The sequence below is a fragment of the Heterodontus francisci genome, chromosome 36 (assembly GCF_036365525.1).
Source record: "Heterodontus francisci isolate sHetFra1 chromosome 36, sHetFra1.hap1, whole genome shotgun sequence".
Taxonomy (NCBI): domain Eukaryota; kingdom Metazoa; phylum Chordata; class Chondrichthyes; order Heterodontiformes; family Heterodontidae; genus Heterodontus; species Heterodontus francisci.
The window spans coordinates 25234600-25260353 of NC_090406.1; the positions used below are offsets into that span (position 1 = coordinate 25234600).

Consider the following 25754-nt stretch of genomic DNA (forward strand, 5'->3'; position numbering starts at 1 on the left):
TTGAACATTAACTCTGTTTCGCTCTCCACAGATGCCGCCAGACCTGCTGAGTATTTCCGGCACTTTCTGTTCTTATTTCAGAGTTCCAGCATCTGCAGTATTTTGCTCTCATTCTATGAATTGTGCAGTCAGTGGGATTTCCATGTTTATTTCAGCGGGACCTTTAAAAAAAATAACATTACCAGTAAGGATTGAAGCTCTTTAAAAAGGGCACTGGCGCCGGACGCTGTTGCTGGAGCACCCGCCTCCCACTTCATGTCATCGGGGGCAGGCGTTCCACTTGCTCCATGCTACTGAGCCACCGTGCGTAATATAGCAGGGGCTCAGTGACGAGTGATCCACATGGGCGGACTGCCATCTTCAAAGCGCGCCGCTGCGCTCGTAAAATTCAGCCCCTTATTTTTGTTTTACTCATTTAATGTGAATCTAAATGGGACCAACACTTTGAGCTGAATTTTGTTTAGCTCCCAACATCGGGCTTCGTGGCTGGGGGGGTGGAAGGGGTGCCAGAAGATTGGAGTGGCAGCAGCCCATCATGGAGCCCGATGATGTGATTGCTGGGCCTGATCGTCCCAGTGGCGGGGAAGCTCCATGGTGGGCCCTCCATCGCTCTGCTGTGGAACCATGCTTTAAATATTGATATTACCTGCGCGCATTCATTTAAATTGAATCCTCTGCGATCTAACCTGCGGTTCTGGATTTTCAGTGCCACGGGTGGCACTCATGTGCCTTCACTTTCCTGTCCAGGGAAAGCTGGCGCCACTGAGGTGGGGAAGTGGGGAACTCATCATTTGCAGTGTAGTGAAGGGACTCTGCAATTTTATTGTAGTGGTGGGCAGGGGAAGGGTGAACTCTGCACTTTGCGCAGTTTGGGGGGTGGGGGCGGGGAGAAGTAGTCAACTCTGCTAATTTAGTGTAGTGGAGGGGGGCGGAAAAGCATTCATTTTCAGTCTAGTGGGGCGGGGGCAACTCTACATTCTCTACGTAGGGCTGGCAGTCCTTTAAAAACGGTGCCCGCACCTGCACAGGGACAGCTGACGCGTTCATGCATTGCCAAGGTTGCCCTGCATATTCTAAAGAGCCATTGGGCTCAAGATCGCAGCGGCGTGGCAGCGTGTGCATGCCGGCCACCATTCTTTACACCCTGCCGCCGCTCCCAGGGGCAGGAAAACAAAATCCAGCCCTTTGTGTTTGGAAATATGGTTCCACCGTCCAAAACCAGCCCAAAATAAACAGTTAAATGGATGATAGTGGACTGGAAAATGGACCCCCCACATGCATGACTTGAGTGCGAAGCACCAATTGTTTTTCAGACAATGCCTGCAACACCCAAAGCACTGTTGGCTTGCCCTTGTGACAGAACATGGAGTGTTCATGGGAGCTCCTGTATAACTAATATTCAATATAACCCAGGCATCCAAGCGAACATAGCAGCTGTGAGGCCCTCGTTTGCTCCCAAAACTTCTCTACAACTTGTCACCTCACGTTACAAAATGATGAGAGTTCTAATTGGATAATGTTACTGTCTATCAAAGGAAATCTGGAATCTTTCAGCCCCGCCCCCTTTTCTATTCAGACTTGGGGGATTTTCTCCCCACGAGGCATGTTTATATTTAAAAATCACTTTAGGATAATTTAAATTTCCCTATTCACTCGGATTTGTTTTATCCACCAACAGCACAACCAGGTTAACTGCTAAGATGGCCGAATACACAAACAGACATGGTCAGACCAGTTTGATCACATGACTAACTGGCTGTTGGAGTTTTTTGAGTTTGAACTTGCCACAGAATTTTAAACTGGCAGAAAGCTCCTGGATTGAGAAAATCTTTCTCCTGGCTGCTGCTCATCTCTTTCTCATCAGCTTCGGAACCCACTGAAGACACATGAACCCCAAGAGGGAAAAGCCTCCTACAGTGAACAAGGTTTAAGAAGAATACTGGGCCCCAACGAAAAGCAAGATCTATCTACAAGCAAGGGCTACAGCGAGCTCGAAGCATAGTAACAAAAATCTCTCTTCAGAGATTGCCTCAAACCTCTCTACTATTTTTCATCTGCTCTTCTCTGTCTCTATTTGCATGTGCGTATCGTGTATGCATGCTAGCGGGGTGCAGCATGTATCTATAGGCGTTAAACAAATTAGAGTTGAAGTTTTTAATAAATTTTACTTTTCTTTAAACCTCAGAGAGCCTGTTTGTGCTCACTTCTTTGCCTTATAATTGGAAAGTGGTGAACAAGGATTCACCAAGGGGAAGCTAAAACACAATGTGTTTAAAACATAAACCCTGTTACAATAAAACCAGGTGAAGGCTGAGAAAGACCCCTACACACCTTTCTCACCTGGTCGTAACACTATATATAGGTAGCAGAAAGCACAACGGATTGTGGATTTTGGAGCTTTGTAGAGTGCCACAAATGCATCTGTAAGCATCCTTGAATGAGACGTTATGTTCAACAGCGTCTGCAAACAAAGTCTAATTGCTTTTCCTCAGGGTTCATCAAGGTTTCCTTGTACTTTTGATAAGAGTGGTAGTTGAGGCTGACATGCATAAGTTGATGGCTGATGTTAACCTTGGAAAGTCAACGAGAACAGTATATAATTGATGTGAACCCAATGTCAGGGCAGTAGCCTTGACTACCAACACACTGAGTGGAAGTTGCCTGGCTTTTCCTGACCTAGACCTTGGTGAACAGGGCACCATTTCAAAGTTTGCAGATGCTACGAAACTTGGAAGCACTGTGAACAGTAAGGAGGACAGTGTAGAACTTCAAAAGGACAAGTTGGTGGAATGGGCAGACAGGTGGCAGATAAAGTTCAATGCAGAAAAATGTGAAGTATTCATTTTGGTAGGAAGAACATGCAGAGACAATATAGAACAACAGATACAATTCTAAAGAGTGTGCAGGAGCAGAGGGACCTAGGTGTATATGTGCATCAGTCTCTGAAGGTGGCAGGATAGGTAGAGAGCACTGTTAATAAAGCATATAATATCCTGGGCTTTATTAATAGAGGCAGAGAGTAAAAGAGAAAGGAAGTTATGTTGAACTTGTATAAGACAATAGCTCGGCCTCAGCTGGAGTACTGCGTCCAGTTCTGGGTGCTGCACTTTAGGAAAGACATGACGGCATTGGAGAGAGTACAGAAAAGATTCAAGAGAATGGTTCCAGGGATGAGGAATTTCAGTTATGAAGATAGATTGGAGGAGTTAGGGCTGTTTTCCTTGGAGAAGAGAAAGCTGAGAGGTGATTTGATAGAGGTATTCAAAATCATGAGGGGTGTAAACAGAGTAGAGAGAGAGAGAGAGAGAGAAACTGTTCCCACTTGTGAAAGGATCGAGAACGAGAATGCAAAGATTGAAAGTATTTGGTAAGAGAAGCAAAAGTGACATGAGGAAAAACGTTTCCACACAGCAAGTGGTTAAGGTCTGGAATGCGCTGCCTGAGAACGTGGTGGAGGCAGGTTCAATTGAAGCATTCAAAAGGGAAATATCTGAAAAGGAAGAACATGCAGGGTTACGGGGAGAAGGCAGGGGAATGGAACTGAGGGAATTGCTCTTTCAGAGAGCCAGTGCGGACAGGATGGGCCAAACAGTCTCCTTCTGCACTGTAACAATTTTGTGATTCTGTTTTTCTTTCTTTTGGGCCTCCTTATCTCGAGATACAATGGATACGCGCCTGGAGGTGGTCAGTAGTTTGTGAAGCAGCGCCTGGAGTGGCTATAAAGGCCAATTCTAGAGTGACAGGCTCTTCCACAGGTGCTGCAGAGAAATTTGTTTGTCGGGGCTGTTGCACAGTTAGCTCTCCCCTTGCGCCTCTGTCTTTTTCCTGCCAACTACTAAGTCTCTTCGACTCGCCACATTTTAGCCCTGTCTTTATGGCTGCCCGCCAGCTCTGGCGAACGCTGGCAACGGACTCCCACGACTTGTGATCAATGTCACAGGATTTCATGTCGCGTTTGCAGACATCTTTATAGCGGAGACATGGACGGCCGGTGGGTCTGATACCAGTGGCGAGCTCGCTGTACAATGTGTCTTTGGGGATCCTGCCATCTTCCATGCGGCTCACATGGCCAAACCATCTCAAGCGCCGCTGACTCAGTAGTTTGTACAAGCTGGGGATGTTGGCCGCTTCGAGGACTTCTGTGTTAGAGATATGGTCCTGCCACCTGATGCCAAGGATTCTCCGGAGGCAGCGAAGATGGAATGAATTGAGACGTCGCTCTTGGCTGACATACGTTGTCCAGGCCTCACTGCCATAGAGCAAGGTACTGAGGACACAGGCCTGATACACTCGGACTTTTGTGTTCCGTGTCACTGCGCCATTTTCCCACACTCTCTTGGCCAGTCTGGACATAGCAGTGGAAGCCTTTCCCATGCGCTTGTTGATTTCTGCATCTAGAGACAGGTTACTGGTGATAGTTGAGCCTAGGTAGGTGAACTCTTGAACCATTTCCAGAGCGTGGTCGCCAATATTGATGGATGGAGCATTTCTGACGTCCTGCCCCATGATGTTCATTTTCTTGAGGCTGATGGTTAGGCCAAATTCATTGCAGGCAACCACAAACCTGTCGATGAGACTCTGCAGGCACTCTTCAGTGTGAGATGTTAAAGCAGCATCGTCAGTAAAGAGGAGTTCCCTGATGAGGACTTTCTGTACTTTGGACTTCGCTCTTAGACGGGCAAGGTTGAACAACCTGCCCCCTGATCTCGTGTGGAGGAAAATTCCTTCTTCAGGACTTGAACGCATGTGAAAGCAGCAGGGAGAAGAAAATCCCAAAATGTGTGGGTGCGAGAACACAGCCCTGTTTCACACCACTCAGGATAGGAAAGGGCTCTGATGAGGAGCCACCATGTTGAATTGTGCCTTTCATATTGTCATGGAATGAGGTCATGATACTTGGTAGCTTTGGTGGGCATCCAATCTTCCCCAGTAGTCTGAAAAGACCACGTCTACTGACGAGGTCAAAGGCTTTGGTGAGATCAATGAAAGCAATGTAGAGGGGCATCTGTTGTTCACGGCATTTCTCCTGTATCTGACGAAGGGAGAACAGCATGTCAATGGTCGATCTCTCTGCACGAAAGCCACACTGTGCCTCAGGGTAGACGCGCTCGGCCAGCTTCTGGAGCCTGTTCAGAGCAACTCGAGCAAAGACTTTCCCCACTATGCTGAGCAGGGAGATTCCACAGTAGTTTTGCAGTCACCGCGGTCACCTTCGTTTTTATAGAGGGTGATGATATTGGCATCGCGCATGTCCTGGGGTACTGCTCCCTCGTCCCAGCACAGGCATAGCAGTTCATGTAGTGCTGAGAGTATAGCAGGCTTGGCACTCTTGATTATTTCAGGGGTAATGCTGTCCTTCCCAGGGGCTTTTCCGCTGGCTAAAGAATAAATGGCATCACTGAGTTCCGATTTGGTTGGCTGTATGTCCAGCTCATCCATGACTGGTAGAGGCTGGGCTGCATTGAGGGCCGTCTCAGTGACAGCATTCTCTCTGGAGTACAGTTCTAGGTAGTGCTCAATCCAGCGGTCCATTTGTTTGTGTTGGTCAGTGATTATGTCCCCTGATTTAGATTTGAGGGGGGCGATCTTCTTGATGGTTGGCCCAAGAGCTCTCTTCATGCCATCATACATTCCTCTGATGTTTCCGATGTCTGAGGCCAGCTGAATATGACTGCATAGGTGTTGCCAGTAGGCGTTTGCGCAGCGCCTGGCTGTTCTTTGTGCAGTGCTTCTGGCTGCTTTCAGTGCTGCGGATGTTAAATCGCTGTTTAGGATCTTAAATTAGGTTATGATCATTAATAGACACCCAACTTTGTAACCGACCACCATTTTTGTCGGATGGTGAGTAGCCCCCGTCTTTACGGTGCTTATTATGAACCTCAATTCAGATAGCTGCATTCCACTTGGTAGTTTGGTTCAGTGTGTAAATCACCATCGCAATGATTAGTGGATAAGAAGCAGGTACATCTAAGATGTTGTTAAGGACATGGGTATTCCATTCCCCAACTACAAAGCAAGGCTGATGAACTTTCCTAGCCTCTGAAAATATTGCATTACAACTGGCTGCTGATGGTTTGACAGATTGGTACAATATTATATTCTGCTCTTTCAATTCCTCCTCCAATTCTGTTGGAAGTACTGCATCTCTGCTCCATCCTAAAATTGTCTAATGAATTAAGGGACCAACTGTAGGAATAAACTATGTTCTACCATACTGTACAGTAAATTCCGATGTTGCAACAAACCACCACAGACCTGCAACTCTTACATAGCATGATTCCATAATTAATCAAATAGGATCTGCTGATTCTTTATCTAAAATCAAAGATTCCTAGTACAGACGTGATATCACCACAGCTACCCACAACACCATACCTTAGTTGAACGAGTTTTACTAAAAACATTCCAGAATCTGAGTGTTTCGTCTCCAGCTCCAGTCACTATGGCTTCTCCATCTGGTGACATTGCCTGCAGATTAGAAGAGAAAAGAATTCAGTGTATTTACAATATTTTTTTTTAAGACTAGTACATTTCTTTTGTAATTTAAAAAGAAAAACTGGTTTCTGCAAGTTCTACTTTCACTAACTGCTTATTTTTATCTTTTTCTCTAACTGGGAAAGGGTTGATGGGAGACTCACTGAAACAGATATTGCTCAAAAAAGTGTGGCGAAACAGAATACTGTCACCTTCCTATTTGAAGTCTATGTTTTATGAATCCCCTGTATATAGAAGTGTACATTCACATTGTGAGGATATTGTACATTTTGATTGAATGCTACTTGTGACAGAAATAAAAGTTTCTTAGTACGACTCTAAAAGTAACTCCTTCTCCAGAGTACATAGTAACAGGTCAATGTAGGCTAGAGCTCTCCCTCCCTACAACAGTTTCCTCTTTTTGCAGGCCAACTAGTTGAGGCAGATTGTTTCGTCTTGGATTCTGGCATCTTCATCCAGCTACTTGTGAGAGAGTTCTGCTAGACTGCACATTGCAAGGAACACCCCCAATTCCAGTCGGCAGACCCAGCAAGCATCAAGCTAGAATCTTTAGGACTGAAAGTCTGTTCATGCACCTGATGGTTTCCTAGACTATAACTCAGAATGGCTGGATCCAGAGACATGACCAGATTACACACAGGAGTGTGTTTTGTTGGCCACAGTGCATTCAGCAACTATCTGGTATGGAAAGATGAAATTTGTGGAGCATATACAGGGTGTGCTGTGTAAGATGTGCAGTAGATGAAATGTATGATCTTCAGTGGGTCTTCCTGCATTTTGCCACGAATGGTGGTGTTCCAGATCTGGCTCCAGACCTCCTCCTCACTTAGGTCAGCCTGGGTCTTCAGGCTTTTAACTGAGTCCCAAAGTCATGGGCATACAATGGGACAATTTCCTTAAATTCAGGTTCAATACTTCAGGACTGAAATGGGTGAGGTAGCTTTGTGGCAAAAAGAGGAACTGCTTCAAGGTGGGAGGGCTCCAGCCTACATTGGCTTGTCCATACATACTCTGGAGAAGGAGCTACTCTCATAGTGGGCATATATCTTTACCTAAGCCCCTCACATCATGGCCCAGATTAAGTAGCTGGTGCTAAATTTGTTGGGTTAGTTCACTGATGCTCTAAACAGAGATGAAATTCATGAGATACAATTAGCAACAGATCTTTTATCATCTAGAACGTGCATCTTAACTACCATTTGAAGGCTACTGACACTTAGCAAAATAGAGCAAGCCTATACACAGTTATCCTGAAAGAGACAACCAGCCTTACAGCTTTCTAGCAGTGGATGAAAATGTACTTTATTATGGAGCCAAAAACATTACAATTTTAAGCCTTGCATTATACAACATAAAAGTAAAGATCATAATGAATAACTCACCAAGTATAACACTCTGTATGAATGTCCAGTCAGTTTGGCTACTTGTGTTAATGATGGATATTTCCACACTAGGATTTGATTTTGTGAATATCCATGAGTACTCACCTACAGATAATAAAAGACTTGTTTCGCTAATATGATTACAAAAATGTAAGTAAAACCACAGTGCTGCGACGTAAAATGTTTGAATAAGAAAAGGTTTCTCAATTGCGCTCGTCATTATTACTGTAACATATTGTTGTTATACAACAGCACCAATATTTTCCAAAACTATACCTGTAAATTTCTACATTTATTCTATAGTTCAGTTGTTGCCCTTTTCTCAATTGCCATAAAATCTGCCAAACTTCTTACCCATTAAGTTCTCAGTGAATGGAAAGTATCCCTTCACCCATCCCCCCAAGTGCATGAGAACACTATGATTTACTGGCTAAATGCAATGCTTTGTGACTGTTAATGAACCAAGAAAACAATAATACTCAAAGGAAATGAAATTTTAAAATACATTAAATGCAGATAATGTAAATTTTATTCATTCTTGGAATGTGCCCTTAGCTGGCAAGGCTGACATTAATTGCCAAGAGTCCTTGCAAGAATCAACCACGCTGGTGTGGGATTGGAGTCACAGATCAACCAGATCAGGTTCACTTCCCTAAAGAACATTAGTGAACCAGTTGGGATTTTAAGACAATCCAATTGCTTCACTTTTACCAATACCAGATGCAGTAAAAACAAATAAAATACTTTGTACTTACTAGTTCATTTGCATGTTTGGACCAAGCAAGGTTGCACACTTGGGAACCTGTATCAATACACTGCAAAGGCTGAGAGGTAAGAGTATTCCAGAAACGGATGCACCGGTCAGCAGTTCCACCACCTGATGCAAGAAGACCATGCTGATGAGGGGACCAGGCAATGGCTTTCACTGCTGCAAGATGCTCTGTATACTGCTGTACTGGCCCTGAACTGGAGTTGTTCCACACCAGAAGCTAAACAAAGATGATAAGTTACATGCAAAAGAATCAGATTTTGCAATATGAAGTACAACCTATTTTGTCTTTAAATAAGTTTTGATTACTAAAAAACAGATCTCCCAAAGTGAATTACAAATCACAGTGGCAAGAGTTTTAGCAAAGTAGCACTAACCTCTCACTAATACCAGCAGTTTAGAAATCAGTGGACTGACTCCGTTTCCTAAGCAGCACGCAACAGGCACTAAATGAAGCCCAAAAATCACTTCAGATGAAGCAAAGAAGATATGAAAATTGAACCCCGTGAAGAAGAAGAATGTACAGAATTTGAATTAACATAACTGAAGTAACTGACCCAGAGTTTAAAGTACTGGAAGAACAATTTTTTTAATTCTTTCATGGGATGTGGGCGTCACTGGCAAGGCCAGCATGTGTTGCCAATCCCTAATTGGCCTTGACAATTCAGTAGCTTGATAAGCCAGTTCAGAGGACTGTTAAGAGTCAACAACATTGCTGTGGGTCTGGAGTCACATGTAGGCCAGACCAGGTAAGGACAGCAGATTTCCTTCCCTAAAATGACTAGTGAGCCAGATGGGTTTTTATGACAATTGATGATAGTTTCATGGCACCATTACTGAGACTAGCTTTCAGTTCCAGATTTTTATTAATTAATTGAATTTAAATTCCACCAGCTGCCATGGTGGGGTTTGAACCGGTGTCCCCAGGGCATTAGTCTGGGCCTCTGGATTACTAGCGAAGTGACATTACCACCACGCCATCATCTCTTCCTATTTGGAGGCTGTAATATCTCAGTTTTAAAAAAAATATGCTCATTCAGCAAACCAAGTGGTTTAATTATTCCTGAATGATGCCACTGTTTGTGTGCACACATGTCTGCACCTGATCACACAACAATGGCACCAGCCAATACTTTTTTTTTTGAAATGAGGAGGTGTAAGCCCAGGTCACACTAACTATATTCAACAGTGAACATGCAGACAGTTTGTGTCCAACTCTTACCAATACTGCTCAGAACAAGCTGTCTTGGTGGAAAAATCCATGGCTTATACTTGCTATTTCCTCACAGCAGTGAAGCTGGGACTGGCAAGCAACTGATAAAGGGGTATTACAAGTGAAAGTCTACACAATACCACGCAAAACCACATGCCCGTACTTTAATGCACAGTACCACTTTAATTTACAGAATTTTTGCCATGCCAATTTTGCTTCTTACTCGGAGGTATTGATGGACTTCTCAACAGTTCTAACTGCATTCCAGTGCCTCACCCAAGTGCCAATTAGTTATGTGTGAACTGCAAAAGTAAATGTAGTCGACTATGTCTCATTGGAAGAATCGTAACCAAAGCCATTCCTGTTCAAGTGTTCCCTTTTTTTGACATGAATTGCTTGATAAGGACAAGGAGTGGAAGCCCCATTTCCTCCTCCATAACAAAAGGGCAGTGAACCCAACTGTAAGGCCCCTATGGCACGACAGCCTAGATCAGTTAACTCAGTTTATAATTTTTTCCTTTATAAATTTGATTACCTTGTTGTCATTTCCTCCAGAGGCCAAAAGCTGATGATCTGTCGACCATTTCAAACCACAAACTTCCTGTCTGTGACCCTGAAGCCGTCGCTCTGACTGCAATGGTGGGGTGCGGATATCTCTCTGAAGAATAAGACGATCTCTACTTCCTGATGACAGCTGATCAGCATTCCATGCGAGGGCCCCTAAAGCACAAATCAACCTTACATGTAAACTGCTTGCAGTGCACGTCTACTGACAACCTGTACTGTTTCATTTTACATAAAGCTACTTCAATTTGAATTGATTGGTTTCCAATTTGTCTGTTGACAACAGTTCAGCAGAAAGTAAATATAAAGTTATTCTTTCATTTCTACCAACTTGCTATTCCAATCTTGGAATAGCATAGACATCAGTACTATCTACAAAAGGTCCACTTTTGTGATAAATGTCTTCCCAGTTGGAAGGGGGGCAGTTTCATGAATGTTCTGTTGCAGCTTTGGAATGATGTTAATACACAGATGGACATTTTGAAGAGTGAAGTTGCAAATCAAAAGGCAGACATAGCAATGGTGCTGGGACACCTAGCAATAGTTGCTCCTGCTTTGCCTACCTGAATAAACTTCAAATAAAACTAGGCAATGTAATTGTAAAACTTTGAAGGGGAGGCTGGGTGGGGGAAATGAGAGAAATACTATTTTGCTCAAAGTCAAGTATTTCTCAATGTATACAGCTATTATAGCTGAAAAAGGAGCGACATCGAAACTACTCAATGTTTTATATAATAGAGACATGAACATGTGATTGTAAAAAACTAAAAATGTTACTCATTGCTCTATATTAAGCATCTGATTTTTCTGCTTGCCACACTGGATTTTGTTTATTTAAAAAAAAAAATACCCTTCCTTTTCCCAGTAATGATGATACATTTCTGTATTATACTTTTGTGAGTTGAGGGACAGCTGGTAAGCAGATCATGCACATTTAAAAAAAATTTCAGCTGCAACTTAGGAGTTGCAACTGAAAAGGATCCACTGTTTATTTCATGGAGGGCTCCAACACTCAAAACTGAATAGATCCACTCTCATATTCAATGGCAGACTATTCATCTACTTTGTTGGTGCACTAGTCTCAAATAAGTTAGATCAAAGTTTGATCTCTTTGAAGTGCTGATGTGTGCAAGCTGAAAAGTAGACAAATGCATTCTTTCCAACTGCTGCCTCATCAAGGAATGTATTTGAGAGCAAGATACCCAATATCTCTAAAACGTGTGGCGTAAAAGACTTCTTTGGCAATAACTTCATTTCAGTTCATTGAATATGCAGATCTTAGAGAGAGAGGATTCCAGAGAATGATACACCTAGGTAGCCGAGGATACAACTGCCAAAGGTGGGGTGAGAATACGGAAGAAGCTGTAACCAGAGAAATAGTTAAAGATGGTGGGTGTTGCTTTAGGACTGGTAGAAGTTATGGAGCAAGGGAGAGCCGAGGACCTAAAGAGATTTAAAACAGAGACAAGAATTATTAATTTGAGGCACAGGGGTACTGGGATCCAAAGTAGATATGATAGGCAAGTAAAATTTGGTATAGCACAGGTTATGAGTAACAGCCATTTGGTCAAACTAAAGTTTAAGGAAGGTGGAGGTGGTGATAAAGGCACGAATGAGGGTTTCAACGGTGGGTGGGCTGAAATTGCGGTGTAAAAAGTCTTTGTGATGGAAGGACATTGGGTCAGAAACTCAGTTTTGAGTTAAACAGGATAGCAAGGGTGCAAACAGTATGTTTTAGCCTGGGACAGTGCCCATGGAGTTAAATGATGAGGGAGCAGAATTTGTCGTAGGGGCTGAAAATAACAGCTTTTGTCTTGCCAATATTTAAAGGGAAGAATTTTAAGCTCAAGTAGTCAGATTAGGGTAAACCGTCCTAATTGCACAAGGGTGCACTGGAAATTCAGGTCACTTATGAAAACTGCCTTTCTGCCATGAACATAGGAAGGGGAGTAAAGAGAGTGGGAGCCTGAAGTGGAACCCTCTCGTAGTGTAGTACTGACGGTTTGCTACATTGCTACGGCAAGATGTTAAGCCAAGAAGTGGTCTGCCTGTTCAAGTGAACATTAAGGATCCTATGGTGCTATTTAAATGGCTACCATGGAGTTTTCCAGTCTCCACCCTCAAACATCACCACCAAAAACTGATTATTTCAGCATTCATCTCACTGCTGTTTGTAAATTGGTTTACAAATGAGAACAGTAATAGGACTTCAAAACTGAATCACTGTACAAAATGCTGAGATATAGGATGAGTAGGGAAAAGATACACAAATGAGAGGAAGTGTTATAAGTAGAGGCAATGAAAGAGGGGGAAAAAAAAAAAGAGGGTGGGCAATGAAATAACATAAGCACAGCAGCCACAATTTTAAAAAAAATTCCTGTCGGTAAGGCATGACAAATTAGTACTGTATAATTTTAATAAAAATTGAAAACTAATCTTCATCCTTCATGCAACCATTTTCAAAATAAATTCACACCTTTTGAGTTTAAGTCTCAAAAGTGTTGCATTATAAATGTAGTAGTGAAGGCATCACATTTATGCCAGTTATCTTAGGCTGAAAAGGGGCATCACAGACCTTTTTAGGGATTATGAAAATGCCAAGATCAGAAGAAAATTAGATGCATTACTTAAAATGTTCTCTTTGTCTCTGTTCCTTCATATCCTTAATTGTAATTACTTGTGATATGAACACATTTGTGCTCCACAAAGTTGCAGCAGATTTCAGAATTCTAGTTTAAAGAATGCTCTTGGCAAATCAAAACTTTGTTGACAAAAATTTCATGAACTTGAATTCAACAACTTACCCACTCTAGCAGAGTGACCTTCAAGTGTGGATAATTTCTTCCCTGCAGCTGCGTCCCAGATCTGGACATATCCTTTGTGTGTTCCAACTGCTACCAAGTTTCCCTAGATAAAATTAAATAATTATGATTCCAAGATCCTTTCCAGTTGCTACTTATAAATGGTAATGGCAGAATGGGCAGCACAGTGGCGCAGTGGTTAGCACCGCAGCCTCACAGCTCCAGGGACCCAGGTTCAATGTGCGGAGTTTGCAAGTTCCCCCTGTGACCGCGTGGGTTTTCGCCGGGTGCTCCGGTTTCCTCCCACTGCCAAAGACTTGCAGGTGATAGGTAAATTGGCTATTGTAAATTGCCCCTAGTGTAGGTAGGGAATATGGGATTACTGTAGGATTAGTATAAATGGGTGGTTCTTTGTCGGCACAGACTCGGTGGGCCAAAGGGCCTGTTTCAGTGCTGTATCTCTAAATAAAAAAAAAAAATTAAATCAATAATTATAAAACTTATTTTTGCATGAAAAATGGTAAAATTGGTGGCAATTAAAATTCCCATTTCTATGAAATTTAACTGACCGTCAAAGTTTTCTTTAGGACATATTACCCAGTAAAGCCTCAGTACTTTACTATAAAAAAAAAGAGATTAGCTACCTTGTATGCACATACTTGAAACTAAAACATCCTCCTCATACCACCAACAGTAAATCATGTGGGCTTACTTTCAGTGGTATGGAGACAGGAATATTTACTATGAAAATATTGTTTTATATTTTTGCAAGAAAATGCTACACTCAGTAGCTGTCTGAATGTTCGTCAACAGCAAATCATCTCAGTGCTGCACAGGTAACGATTAGTTTTTATGAAGTTCTTGTAACTCTGTCCCTGAAACAATGAATGCTATACTGAACAGCAGCTGTAAGAGAGACTGGCATAGGGAGCCATGGGATACTTGGCATAACTTAGGTCCCTATAACTTGGGTGGCACAGTGGTTAGCACCGCAGCCTCACAGCTCCAGGGACCCGGGTTCAATTCTGGGTTCTGCCTGTGTGGAGTTTGCAAGTTCTCCCTGTGACTGCGTGGGCTTTTGCCGGGTGCTCCGGTTTCCTCCCACCGCCAAAGACTTGCAGGTTGATAGGTAAATTGGCCATTGTAAATTGCCCCTAGTGTAGGTAGATGGTAGGGAACATGGGATTTCTGTAGAGTTAGTACAAATGGGTGGTTCTTGGTCGGCACAGACTCGGTGGGCCGAAGGGCCTGTTTCAGTGCTGTATCTCTAAATAAATAAACAAACAAACTTGAGAAAGCTTGCCTGCCAGACACATGAACTATATGAATATCTAATCAGAAGGTAACGAGATCAGGAGAGAGACACCCGAATCATATGAATAACCTAATCAAAAGGTGAATAAGATAACCAAGGCAGGATGAGATTAGGGAAGACAGTAGGTGGGAGCTAATTAAATAAACCTCCTGTAAACTGGATAAAATAATTACTGGAACATTGTACTAGAAGAACCCCTACAATCATTCTTAAGAGTAGGACTTCCCCTTGCATGCTCATAAATAAAGATCGCACGTTTGTAAAAGATATCCAACTCTCGAGGTGTTTTTAGGTTCCAGAGCAAGCCCTCACCCTTACATTTTGGCGCAGTCAGCAGGATACACCACATTGGGACCGCGACAGTGAGGAGACCAATCAAGCGGCGAGTGTCTTTTATTTTACCACCTATAGTTAGGAAAGGTCTACGTCACAGTCGCGGGACTGGTACTTTAAGTGGGAAAAGAACAAATGTCTGGAGACTCGAGTGCCAAGCGATCAAAGTGCACGCCAGGGTAGTAGGTTACAGGCTGAGAGAACCGGGCAGACAACCATGCTGAGAAAGCCGCAACGCTGAGCCACATAGTAGGTGAAGCCACGCAGGGGATTTAGAGGTATTCCGAAGGCTGTTACTGCACAGGAGACCGCGCTGAGAGAGATCGCAAAGCAGACCTTCACAAAAGGTCGAGCTGCACAGGGGATTTAAAGGGTATCCATAGGTCCATATACCGCGGAGGGGATTTAAAGGGAATCCCGCGGGTCAATACTGTCCAGGGGATTTAAGGGTTGCCTGTAGGTCAATACCGCTCAGGCAGACCACACTGACAGAATGACTAATAATGCAGAAGTCCTAGATTGGGGACTGGGTGGGTGGGGGGGGTGGGCTCTTACTAGGTTTATAGCAGATGAGAATTTGACCAGTAAAATGAAAAAAGGTGGGTGGAAATCTAATGACCCCCCAGAAGCACAAATTTCACGGCGGAAGGGCCAAAAAAAAGATCAGAAGGATAATTATGATCAGAATCAATTCTTATATCGGACACTGCTGGCGAGTCCACAAACATTCCCAAAAGCAGAAACGAATTAACAGCCAGTCCAGAAACAAATCCAGGGATAGAAAAAAGTTTCAGGAAACGATTGGTAGAAATTACATTGGAAGTACTGCAGTAGTGTGGAATACTGCTGAAAGGACAAAAGAAGGACAACTTGTGTGTGTGTAGGTCTATGTTGGTGTTTGGTTTGTGTGTGTTCAGAAGTTGTTGAATGGTAAATGTGAATGTGTGTGAAGCATCTGAGTGAAGTTGAATTAAATTGGTGTAAGTTCAAAGAAGAAGCTACGATAAAAATAAGTTATCAGAAAGTATTGCTTTCTAACTTGCTCTTTGTTTGGTGGTAGTGAAAAAAGCACAGACAGTCAGAGTTTGAATTGAGTAAATTAAGGAAAGAGAAGGAAGATAGGTGTGCCATAGGTGACAGGACAAAGAGTCAATTACAGAAAGAAAGGGATAAATGAGAAAAGGAACGACCCAGACACATAGAAGAGACAGGTCGGTGGGCCTGGAAAGTGGAGCTCCTGAAGGCATATTGTGCAGATATATCAAGGGAAAGTGTAAAGAGGGAGGCAGACGAGAGATTGTTGAAGCAGAGGTGTAGTGAAGCCGAGCAGGAGCGAGACGATGTTAAGGCTGCCTACCAGGTTTTGCAGTCAAAGCGCGAGACCAGGATAGACCATGCATTAAGCTCACGGATTTACTCAGCCCTACCAGAGGAAGGGAGAATGGCTCGAGGCACCTGGACGAAATGAAGACTCCGGTAACCAGGGCCATGGGCCTCAGAAAAGGGGATGCATATCAGCTAGTTCAGAATACTCATCAAAGAATGACTGTGAACTGCTGTTGCATAACCTCTTGAAGTTTGTCTGCTTTATGAGAGTTTATCCTTTTCCTTTAGTTTCTAATTATAGTTGGTGCAAGATATTTGAAGAAAGGAGAATTGGGATCATTGAAGTAATTGATTTATTTCTGTTTCACTTCCTTTAAATGCATGTGCTACTCTTCTGTCTGTGGGTGTGCGTGGATTTATTTATTTTGTTTGGGCGCATGATGTTTGTGTGCTTGAATTTGTGATTTTCAGTGCGATTTTAAAATTGAGACATACTGGCACAAACTACTGGCAACTGGGGATGAAGCTCCAGTTTGTTTTCCAAATATAAAGATCAGTCCGGAGCCTTATAGAAATCTGGCAGAAACCCAGTTTTAACCTTTCAAACTTTTGCAGCAAGTTAAAGACGACTCAATTCAAATGTGGTTAAGGAGGGAACATCAGAAATTGGAAGTTATTCTAAAAGGACAGGGAAAAGTTGCCAGGAGTAGGGGGATCAAGTGATTGTTAGGGTCCTACTTGCAAAACCAGGCTGAGCATCTCGCTGGCAAAGACCTTACGAGGTCCCAATGACCAGCAACACCTGTATGTGTGGATGTGGAAGGGAAAGACCGGTGGAAACACTGGACACAGATCAAGGAGTACAAAAATGGAAAAAATGATAAGGACTAACCGGTGACGACTGGCGTCCGCTATATTCTCTCTTTACAGGACCATGAAAACCGCAGTACTGCTGACATGTCTAGCAACCACGATCGTGGAAAGAACGAAGTCGGTTGACTGGGGGACCCAACAAAGCCTGTTCCGTAAGAATTTGAGCGATGCCAATTGTGATCAGTTAAATGTCACGGTTAACAAACTAGTATGGCTAAGGAGTAGCTCAGGGCAGTTGGGAACGGGGAACAGCAGTTCCTGAAGTTGCAAAGCATGGCAATGAAGGTTCCCTTTATACTTAAAGCAGTCATCCATAAATCTAGCATCAGTATCATCCACTGTAGTTCTAACTTTATAACCCCTATTCTATCAGTATGTGGTTAGGTGTTGGATTAAGATCTATTCAAGTTATTTGTTATTATATTGTCTAAGCAATGTGAATGGTGACTGCAGGGTCCCATTTTGGGTAATCTGTTCATTATTTGTATCCTGAACGAGAGAGGTTGTTAGACTCCATTAAGTGTACATCGGCACATTGGCTAGCTTCATTGCAGAACTACATAGCCCAGATTCACTGATTCAATTGTAACTCTTAATTTAAAAAAATAATTGAACTGCTAGAATAATTGTGTAGAGCCAGTCAGTATTTATTAATGAATTACAGCTGTTAGCTATAATGAGCTTGCTGACTTCTAAATCACATTGAGCAAAGCAATGTTTAAATGGAATTTTAAGTTAGATTTAAATTTAACCAACATGCTAGCCAAACACTAAAGAACCAGGGGCATCCAAACAGACACAGGGACGAGAGCCACGCATGGTTTTAATATCACCCTAAACTGTATCCCTGAACTTTCCAGCGCCTGCCATGAACAGACGCAGGTGGCATACCATGGAGAAGGGAAATACTGCGTGACCACCAGTGGACCTCAACACCAGCAAAGTAACATCCACTGCCTAGTGATCAAATGGAGTTTCTCCTTCCACCCCCAGGCCCCAATGACAATAAGACATTCGGCGATAACTCACATCTAGCCTCCCCGTAGGGAGTGGACGAGCATAACCAATGATCTAATGGAGGACTTGTTGAGATACCTGCTTCCCGAGAGGAAGTGAATCCCTAAACTGCTGGAACATCTAATGAAGAGGAGGGAAGAGGCCTGGACAGCAATAAAGCTGTATTACCAAATCCAACAGGAGGTCAAGCAAGTGGGGGAGGATGTGGTAGCCGAACTGGAGGACGCATCATGGTGGAAGACGGTTTGGGACTGGGGTATTAGGGTAAACGTTCACCACTGGATTAGAATTGATTCCCATGTACTGATAGTGGTGCAGTTGCTAATTGCTATCAGACTTATGGTTAAATGTTGTACCCTGGCACCTAAATTGAGATGTTAGACAATTTAGAAAATGTAACCGTGCAAATCTAACCGCTTGTCTGGCCAACAGTGATGGAGCAAGGAGCATTTAGCGTTAGTTGGCCATCTTGCTAGTAGCCTAGGGCCAAAAGGGGGGACAGAAGTGGTGTACCCCAGGAGTACTGCAGGCTTGACTAAAATTGCTGTAATTTATGTAGAATAATACAAAGTACCAATCCTGACTAAACCTGGTCTCTAGGACACAGGTGAGGTCATAAGAGGATGCAAGGGAAGGATCCAAAGCTCGTCGAAACCGGTAGGATCCCCAGATTATTCAACGGGCAGAGGATTCTAGGGTAATGGCTACCTTGGGCCAGACGCTGGCCAAGGGCCAAAAGGGGGGGTCTGTATGGGAGACTGGCATAGGGAACCATGGGATACTTGGCGTAACTTAGGTCCCTGTAACTTGAGAAAGCTTGCCTGCTAGACACACGAATTATATGAATACCTATTCAGAAGGTTGACAAATATTCTTTAGAAATGTACAAAAGAATAAATATACTGTACAATATAAAAACATTTAAAATATACATATTTAAACTTCCGATAAGGAGGCGATATTTGTGGTAACTAATATAACCAAGGCAGGATGAGATTAGGGAAGACAGCTGGTGGGAGATGAAGTAATTAAATAAACAGCTCATCAAATAAACCTCCTGGAAACTGTATAAAATAATTACCGGAACATTGTACGAGCAGAACCCCTTCAATCATTCGAGAGAGTAGGACTTCTCCTTGCATGCTTGTAAATAAATATCGCTCGTTTGTACAAGACATCCGACTCTCACCCTTACACAACCAAGAATTTAAATCGAGCAATCTAGCATAGATGTTCCATCATCTGCTAAGGGTAGTCCCATTTAAGATCTGCTACACGTTCTGTAACGCAAGATGAAATGAAAACTACCTCCACTTCCTAAATTCAGTTTCCTCCCAATTATCTCAGGAAAAAAATGTGTACTCTGAAGTGTATAAAGAACAAACAAGCTTGTATTTATATAATGCATTTCATAACTTTAACAGAAGCAGCCCATGTCCAGATGCAGCAAGACCTGGACAACATTCAGGCTTGGGCTGATAAGCGACAAGTAGCATTCGCACCACACAACTGCCAGACAATGACCATCTCAAACAAGAGAGAATCTAACCATCTCCCCACTGACATTCAACAGCATTACCATCGCTGAATTGTCCACTATCAACCATTCTGGGAGTTACTATTGACCAGAAACTGAACTGGACCAGCCACATAAATACTGTGGTTACAAGAGCATGTCAGAGGCTAGGAATTCTGCGGTGAGTAACTCACCTCCTGTCTCCCCAATGCCGATCCACCATCTACAAGGCACAAGACAGGAGTGTGATGGAATACTCTCCACTTGCCTGGGTGGGTGCAACTCCAACAACACTCAAGAAGCTTGACACCATCTAAGACAAAGCAACCCACATGATTGACACCCCATCCACAACCTTCAACATTCACTCCCTTCGCCACCAACGCACAGTGGCAGCAGTGTGCACTATCTACAAGATGCACTGCAGCAGATCACCAAGGCTCCTTTGACAGCACCTTCCAAACCCATGACCTCTACCACCTAGAAGGACAACGGCAGCAAATACATGGGAACACCACCACCTGAAAGTTCCCCTCCAAGCCACACCCCATCCTGACTTGGAACCGTATCACTGTTCTTTCACTGTCGCCGGGTCAAAATCCTGGAACTCCCTTCCTAACAGCACTGTTGGTGTACCTACAGCCCAAAAACTGCCACGGTTCAAGGCATCACCTTCTCAAGGGCAATTAGGGTGGGCAATAAATGCTGGCCTAGCCAGTGATGCCCACATCCCATGAACGAATAAAAAGAAAGGATGTCCCACAACACTTCACAGTCAAGTATTCTTTTTAAAGTGTACTCATTGTTGTTGTGCAGAAAAACATGACAGCTAAATTTGTGCTCAACATTCCACAAACAGCAGTGAGATAAATGGCCAGGTAATATGTTTTAATGATAGTGATTGAAGGACAAATGTTCACCAGGACATCAGGAGAAGAACCCTGCTCTTTTTTGAAAGGCGCCACTGGCTCTTTGACGAAAACAGGGCAGTTGCCACCTCGGTTTTATATCTCACCTGAAAGACAACATCTCCAAGAGTGCAGCAATTCTTCAGTGTTGCACTGAAATATTAGCCTAGATTATGTGCTCTCTGAAGTGGACATTGAACCAGACATTCTGAATCAGAGGTAAGAATGCAAATAAGGCTGATACAATTTTCTTTTGTAAGTTACAAATTCATACCAATTGTATTTATAGCAAAAGCCATTTTAAAAAGTACATTGAATAATAGAAACGAAAGAGATTTATCTTGCATGCTGCAATGTATACTTCCACAAATGAACAAAGTGATTATGAAGAAAACATAATTACACAAAAGAGGTCTCTTTAAATAAATAAAACTTAAACTTAGTTCAGTTTTCAGATCAAAAGAATGATATTTACTCTCTCTGACCAGCCAACCGACGTAACAGAATCTCCATCGATAGAAAGGTCACAGAGTCTGGTCACCTAGATAGAGAGAAAGTCAATACTTAAGACATATATTTAAAAAAATGTACACAAGTAGGGCATCTGCATTTTCTTAAAGGTGTGCTGAAAACAAAAATTGAATAAAAGAATTTAAACAATTTACTCCAGAAATATTTCTAAGATATATTTCACAATAACATTATATTAATGCATTGAATTGTCTGAGATATTAAAATATGCAAAGATTTACTTGAAGATCTCTATTTCTCTCAAAAGTTTGGGATTTGATTTATTTATGCCTAATACAGTGAGCCGAGTCCAGATTGCATACACTGCACATGCACAATTTCCCAAGATGTAGCAGTAGTCAGCAGTACAGAATGAATATTTTTCCTTTTGTTTCTAGAAATTTCAGCTGTTATTTTCTGTTTCCCAAAATAGTGTGAATCCATCGATGACATTTCACAATTATTATTTCAGGTAAAGCTTTTATTGAGTTTAATATGCAAAGAAGTGTTCATTTTTTTTAAAGAAGTTTTTTGTTTACAAAAACAGACTACGGATTGAATACCTGTTTTTGCTATTATTTTGCTTTCTATAAACCTCAGCAAGCGTATTGTTCCTCAGTGTAATGTATTTATTTATTTATTTAGAGATACAGCACTGAAACAGGCCCTTTCGGCCCACCGGGTCTGTGCCGACCAACAACCACCCATTTATACTAACCCTACAGTAATCCATATTCCCTACCACCTACCTACACTAGGGGCAATTTACAACGGCCAATTTACCTATCACCTGCAAGTCTTTGGCTGTGGGAGGAAACCGGAGCACCCGGCAAAAACCTGCGCGGTCACAGGGCTGAATTTTACAGAGCTCCCTGATGTTGGCTGGGGGTGGGGGGCGGGCGGGGGGCACCAAAAATGCCTCGGGAGAGGCCTGCCCTGGTCCTAGACGCTTGTGGGCCTTGTGGTGGCCCCCTGCCACTTGGCGAAGAGAGCCCAATGTCAATATGTAAATTAAATTTAAATACCTGAATTAATGACTATTGCGTTCCCGCCATCCGCACCAGTGATATTGGTGCCGGTGGCCAGCACTCCTGCGCCTTTGGATCCCCATCCGAGGCGGAACACAGGTAGGGAGGGGGTAACAGTTAAGTTTTCCAGTGCAGTGGTGTGGGGGGAAAGGGAAGAGCAGGTAGGCAAGTAATGAATTTTATGGTTATGGGAGGGGGGGTGGTGTGGTGGGAGAGGGGCAATTTAAATGGATTTAAATTTTTACATTAAACTTAAGTTTAAATATTTAAATTGAAAGTTAGAGCTCGAAGTCCTTTAAAAATGCTGTCAGAGCCTGCGCAAAGGCAGCTGATGTCATTGATGGGGAAGGAACGCCCACCCCCTCCACATCATCGGGGGGCGGGGGGGGGGGGGGGAGTCTGTCTGCCATGGCATTTAAATGAGCCACCGCATTTAATATCGCAGCGCCTCTGCGATGTGTGGTCCTCAAGTCTGCTGTCGAATGTAAAATGCAGCTCATTGTTCAATAACAGCCTTGAATTGTCTCCTGATCATCATGTGTTGTGCTGACAATTAGAACAGCCTCTAATTATCACATAAATAAAAACCGAAAGTGCTGGAAATACACAGCAGGTCAGGCAGCATCTGTGGACAGAGAAGCAGAGTTAACATTTCAGGTCTGTGACCTTTCATCAGAAAAGTATTTTGCTTTGATCTAATTATCACTTGTTGGGTTCAGTTAGAAAATGTAATTTTTTTAAATTGAGAGAGAGCATGAGAGAGTGCAAGAGCATGCAAGCATTTGCACACAAAAAAGGGCACTAACCAAAATCATAATCATCTACTGAGTATCTCCAAGGGTGAATATCTGTTCCTTTGATTTATTCAATTGTTATTGATGCATTTTCTTAGAAACTGATATTTTGATAGATTGCTTAAGAACCTGAGAAGATGCTCCCTTGAATCTAGGAAAAGTCAGATGCAGTCCAGTAAAGCTGACCAACAAGAGCTTTTTTTCAAAAAAAAAAGACTGCAGAAAATGTGTGTGTCTGCAAATCAACTATACATACAACAGTCTTGATTATGGAATATCTCTGTTCATAGAATTCGCCTTCACTTGATTATGTAAAAAAAGACTAATAATCTTGAGGTTCAGAAGACATTTATAAAATCAACTAAACAACACGGGCGGCGCAGTGGTTAGCACTGCAGCCTCACAGCTCCAGGGACCCGGGTTCGATTCCGGGTACTGCCTGTGTGGAGTTTGCAAGTTCTCCCTGTGTCTGCGTGGGTTTTCTCCAGGTGCTCCGGTTTCCTCCCACAAGCCAAAAGACTTGCAGGTTGATAGGTAAATTGGCCATTATAAATTGTCACTAGTATAGGTAGGTGGTAGGGAAATATAGGGACAGGTGGGGATGTTTGGTAGGAATATGGGATTAGTGTAGGATTAGTATAAATGGGTGGTTGATGTTCGGCACAGACTCGGTGGGCCGAAGGGCCTGTTTCAGTGCTGTATCTCTAATCATAAAAAAAAAACACTTTCAAGCGTTAGGATCAAGGCTACCCACTGTTGGAAATATTAATTAAGGACCTACTTTTGGTTACTCAAGCCTTATTTTATAATACATGGCTGCGATAATGAAGAAAAACAAGGACATATTCTTTGGTTCACTCTCTTAGACACTTAAGACATACAAAGTGAAAAGTAATCCCAATGAGATGGCAGTTCATTAATATACAAAAAGCTAAACAGGGTCAGATTACTACACTTCTCTCAAGAATCTAAATACAACTAGCATTTATACAGCACCTTTAATGTAGGAAAACGTCCCAAAGTGTTTCACAGGAGTGTAATCAGACAAGAAATTCACACCAGGCTAAAGGAGACGACATTAGGACTCCTTGGTCAAAAAGGTAGGTTTTAAGCAGCATCTTAAAAGAGGAGATTGTCGAAGAGGCAAAGACTCTTCAACAGACAGTGAATTGCAGAGCTTAGGATCTAAACAGCTGCAAGCATAGCTGCCAATAATGGGGCAAAGGAAGTGGGAAATGCACAAGAAGCCAGAGTTGGAAGAATGCAGAGAGCTGAGGGTTGTAGAGCTGGAGGAGGTTACAGAAATAGGGAGAGGTGAAGCCATGGAGGGGTGTGAACACAAGGACAAGAATTTAAGATTAGGACGTTGGTGGACTAGCAGACAACACAGGCTGTCGAGAACAAGGGTGGTAAGTATCTAATTGATTTATTACATACTTAGTGGAACTTACTTCATTTACAAATGTAAAGCATCCTCTACACACAAGAGTCGTGATCAACGCTCTAGAGAAGCCATGTAATGGAAAAATAATCCTAGAGACATTTTTGACACTGGTATGCAATAATGTCAGGCGATGCTGAATTACATGGCAAGTTTACTTTCACACCGTGTAAACTGCACATGTTAAGGTGGCAGTCTACTTTGATGTATACTATTATAAATTTGCACAAATGCGGTGGGTGAAGAATACCTCAAATTCAAAACAATGAAATCAGCTCTACATGATCATTTTACTTCCTTCATTCAGCCTTCTCTAATTTCACTGGAGACTAACCCAGTAATACAGAAACTATGCAATTCAGCCGTATTTTGTTAATATTGATCCACTGATTTGTCCTATTTGTTATAATGGGATTTAGGTTAGCAGAGTTCCCTCTGGTGAATAAATCTTAAATTAGCATACCCAGATTTGTAGCTTGAGATATATGCAAATTAATGACAACATGGGTTTAAACTTTGTATTTGGACCCTGCAACTCCAAAGTGCACATCTAAATGGTCCACAAAAAGCTGGGTTTCATATATTGTATATAGAAACCATGCTTCTATACACAGAGAAGTGCTTTGAATTAAAGAAGTTAGCATGTTAGTTGAAAAAAAGCTACTAAAATACCACTGTTGTCACATGAAAACTACTTGAGAAATAGCTAAAAAAAAAGTTAAGCCACTTTTTTAAAATAAGGTTTTTCATGAAGTTCTTACTCAACTGCACGAATGACTCATTGGCTTTGAACTCACCTCTTCCCTAATCCCTGGACTCATTCCCAATACCTGAATTCATCCCAAGACTCAGTTCTCTCCTGGCTCCAGGACAAGCTTCCTGATCCTGTTTTCATTTCTTCATCAGCCTAAGGAACCACTCCTGTGCCTTGCCACTCCCTCTAAAGATCCAGCTCGCTGCTTCTATTGGCAGCAGGGTCCTCCAGCTTTAACTTCCAGGCCGTTAGACCCTGACTCCCTACTTCCTAGTAACCTAGCTCTTGGCTCCCAGTTTCTAGGTCCCAACCACAGATATCCAGTTTGTGGCTCTTCGATGTGCTGCTACAACTAGGAAGCTGGCGTTCTTGATCCAACACAGCTGCAACTATCCCCCATCCGTGTAGACATATTCCAATCTCAGACTTTGGCTTCCAGCTGCCACGATATTGCATTGGCTCCAGTGTTGCACACTCTGCTAAGGCTAAGCTCCAGCCACCAAAAATAACACAGTTGAGGGAACAGCCCAATTCATGCATATAGTCAGTTGCAGAAAACAACTTCAAAGGATAACATGCCAACCCAAACAGTGCCACGTGACTAACCTTTTTTTCTTAAAGTTTGAAACATGAACATTGCGACAATGACAACAGTAATTAAAAGCTTCAAATAGTAACCAATAATAATGAAATCAAACTACCAAGACAGTTTACC

The 25754-nt window shown here is 42.6% G+C and overlaps 1 protein-coding gene across 2 annotated transcripts in view; it reads right to left on the reverse strand.

Moving 5' to 3' along the window:
- fzr1a (fizzy/cell division cycle 20 related 1a) overlaps window positions 1-25754 on the reverse strand; it is a 67218-nt gene that overhangs the window by 3707 nt on the left and 37757 nt on the right. For both annotated transcript variants that reach the window (XM_068016374.1, XM_068016375.1), the window contains exons 8-13: window positions 20988-21053; window positions 13228-13330; window positions 10395-10579; window positions 8633-8866; window positions 7878-7982; window positions 6376-6468 (exon numbers count right to left, since the gene is read on the reverse strand). In XM_068016374.1, coding sequence (XP_067872475.1) covers window positions 6376-6468; window positions 7878-7982; window positions 8633-8866; window positions 10395-10579; window positions 13228-13330; window positions 20988-21053 — 786 coding nt within the window. The remainder of the gene's footprint in view (window positions 1-6375; window positions 6469-7877; window positions 7983-8632; window positions 8867-10394; window positions 10580-13227; window positions 13331-20987; window positions 21054-25754) is intronic.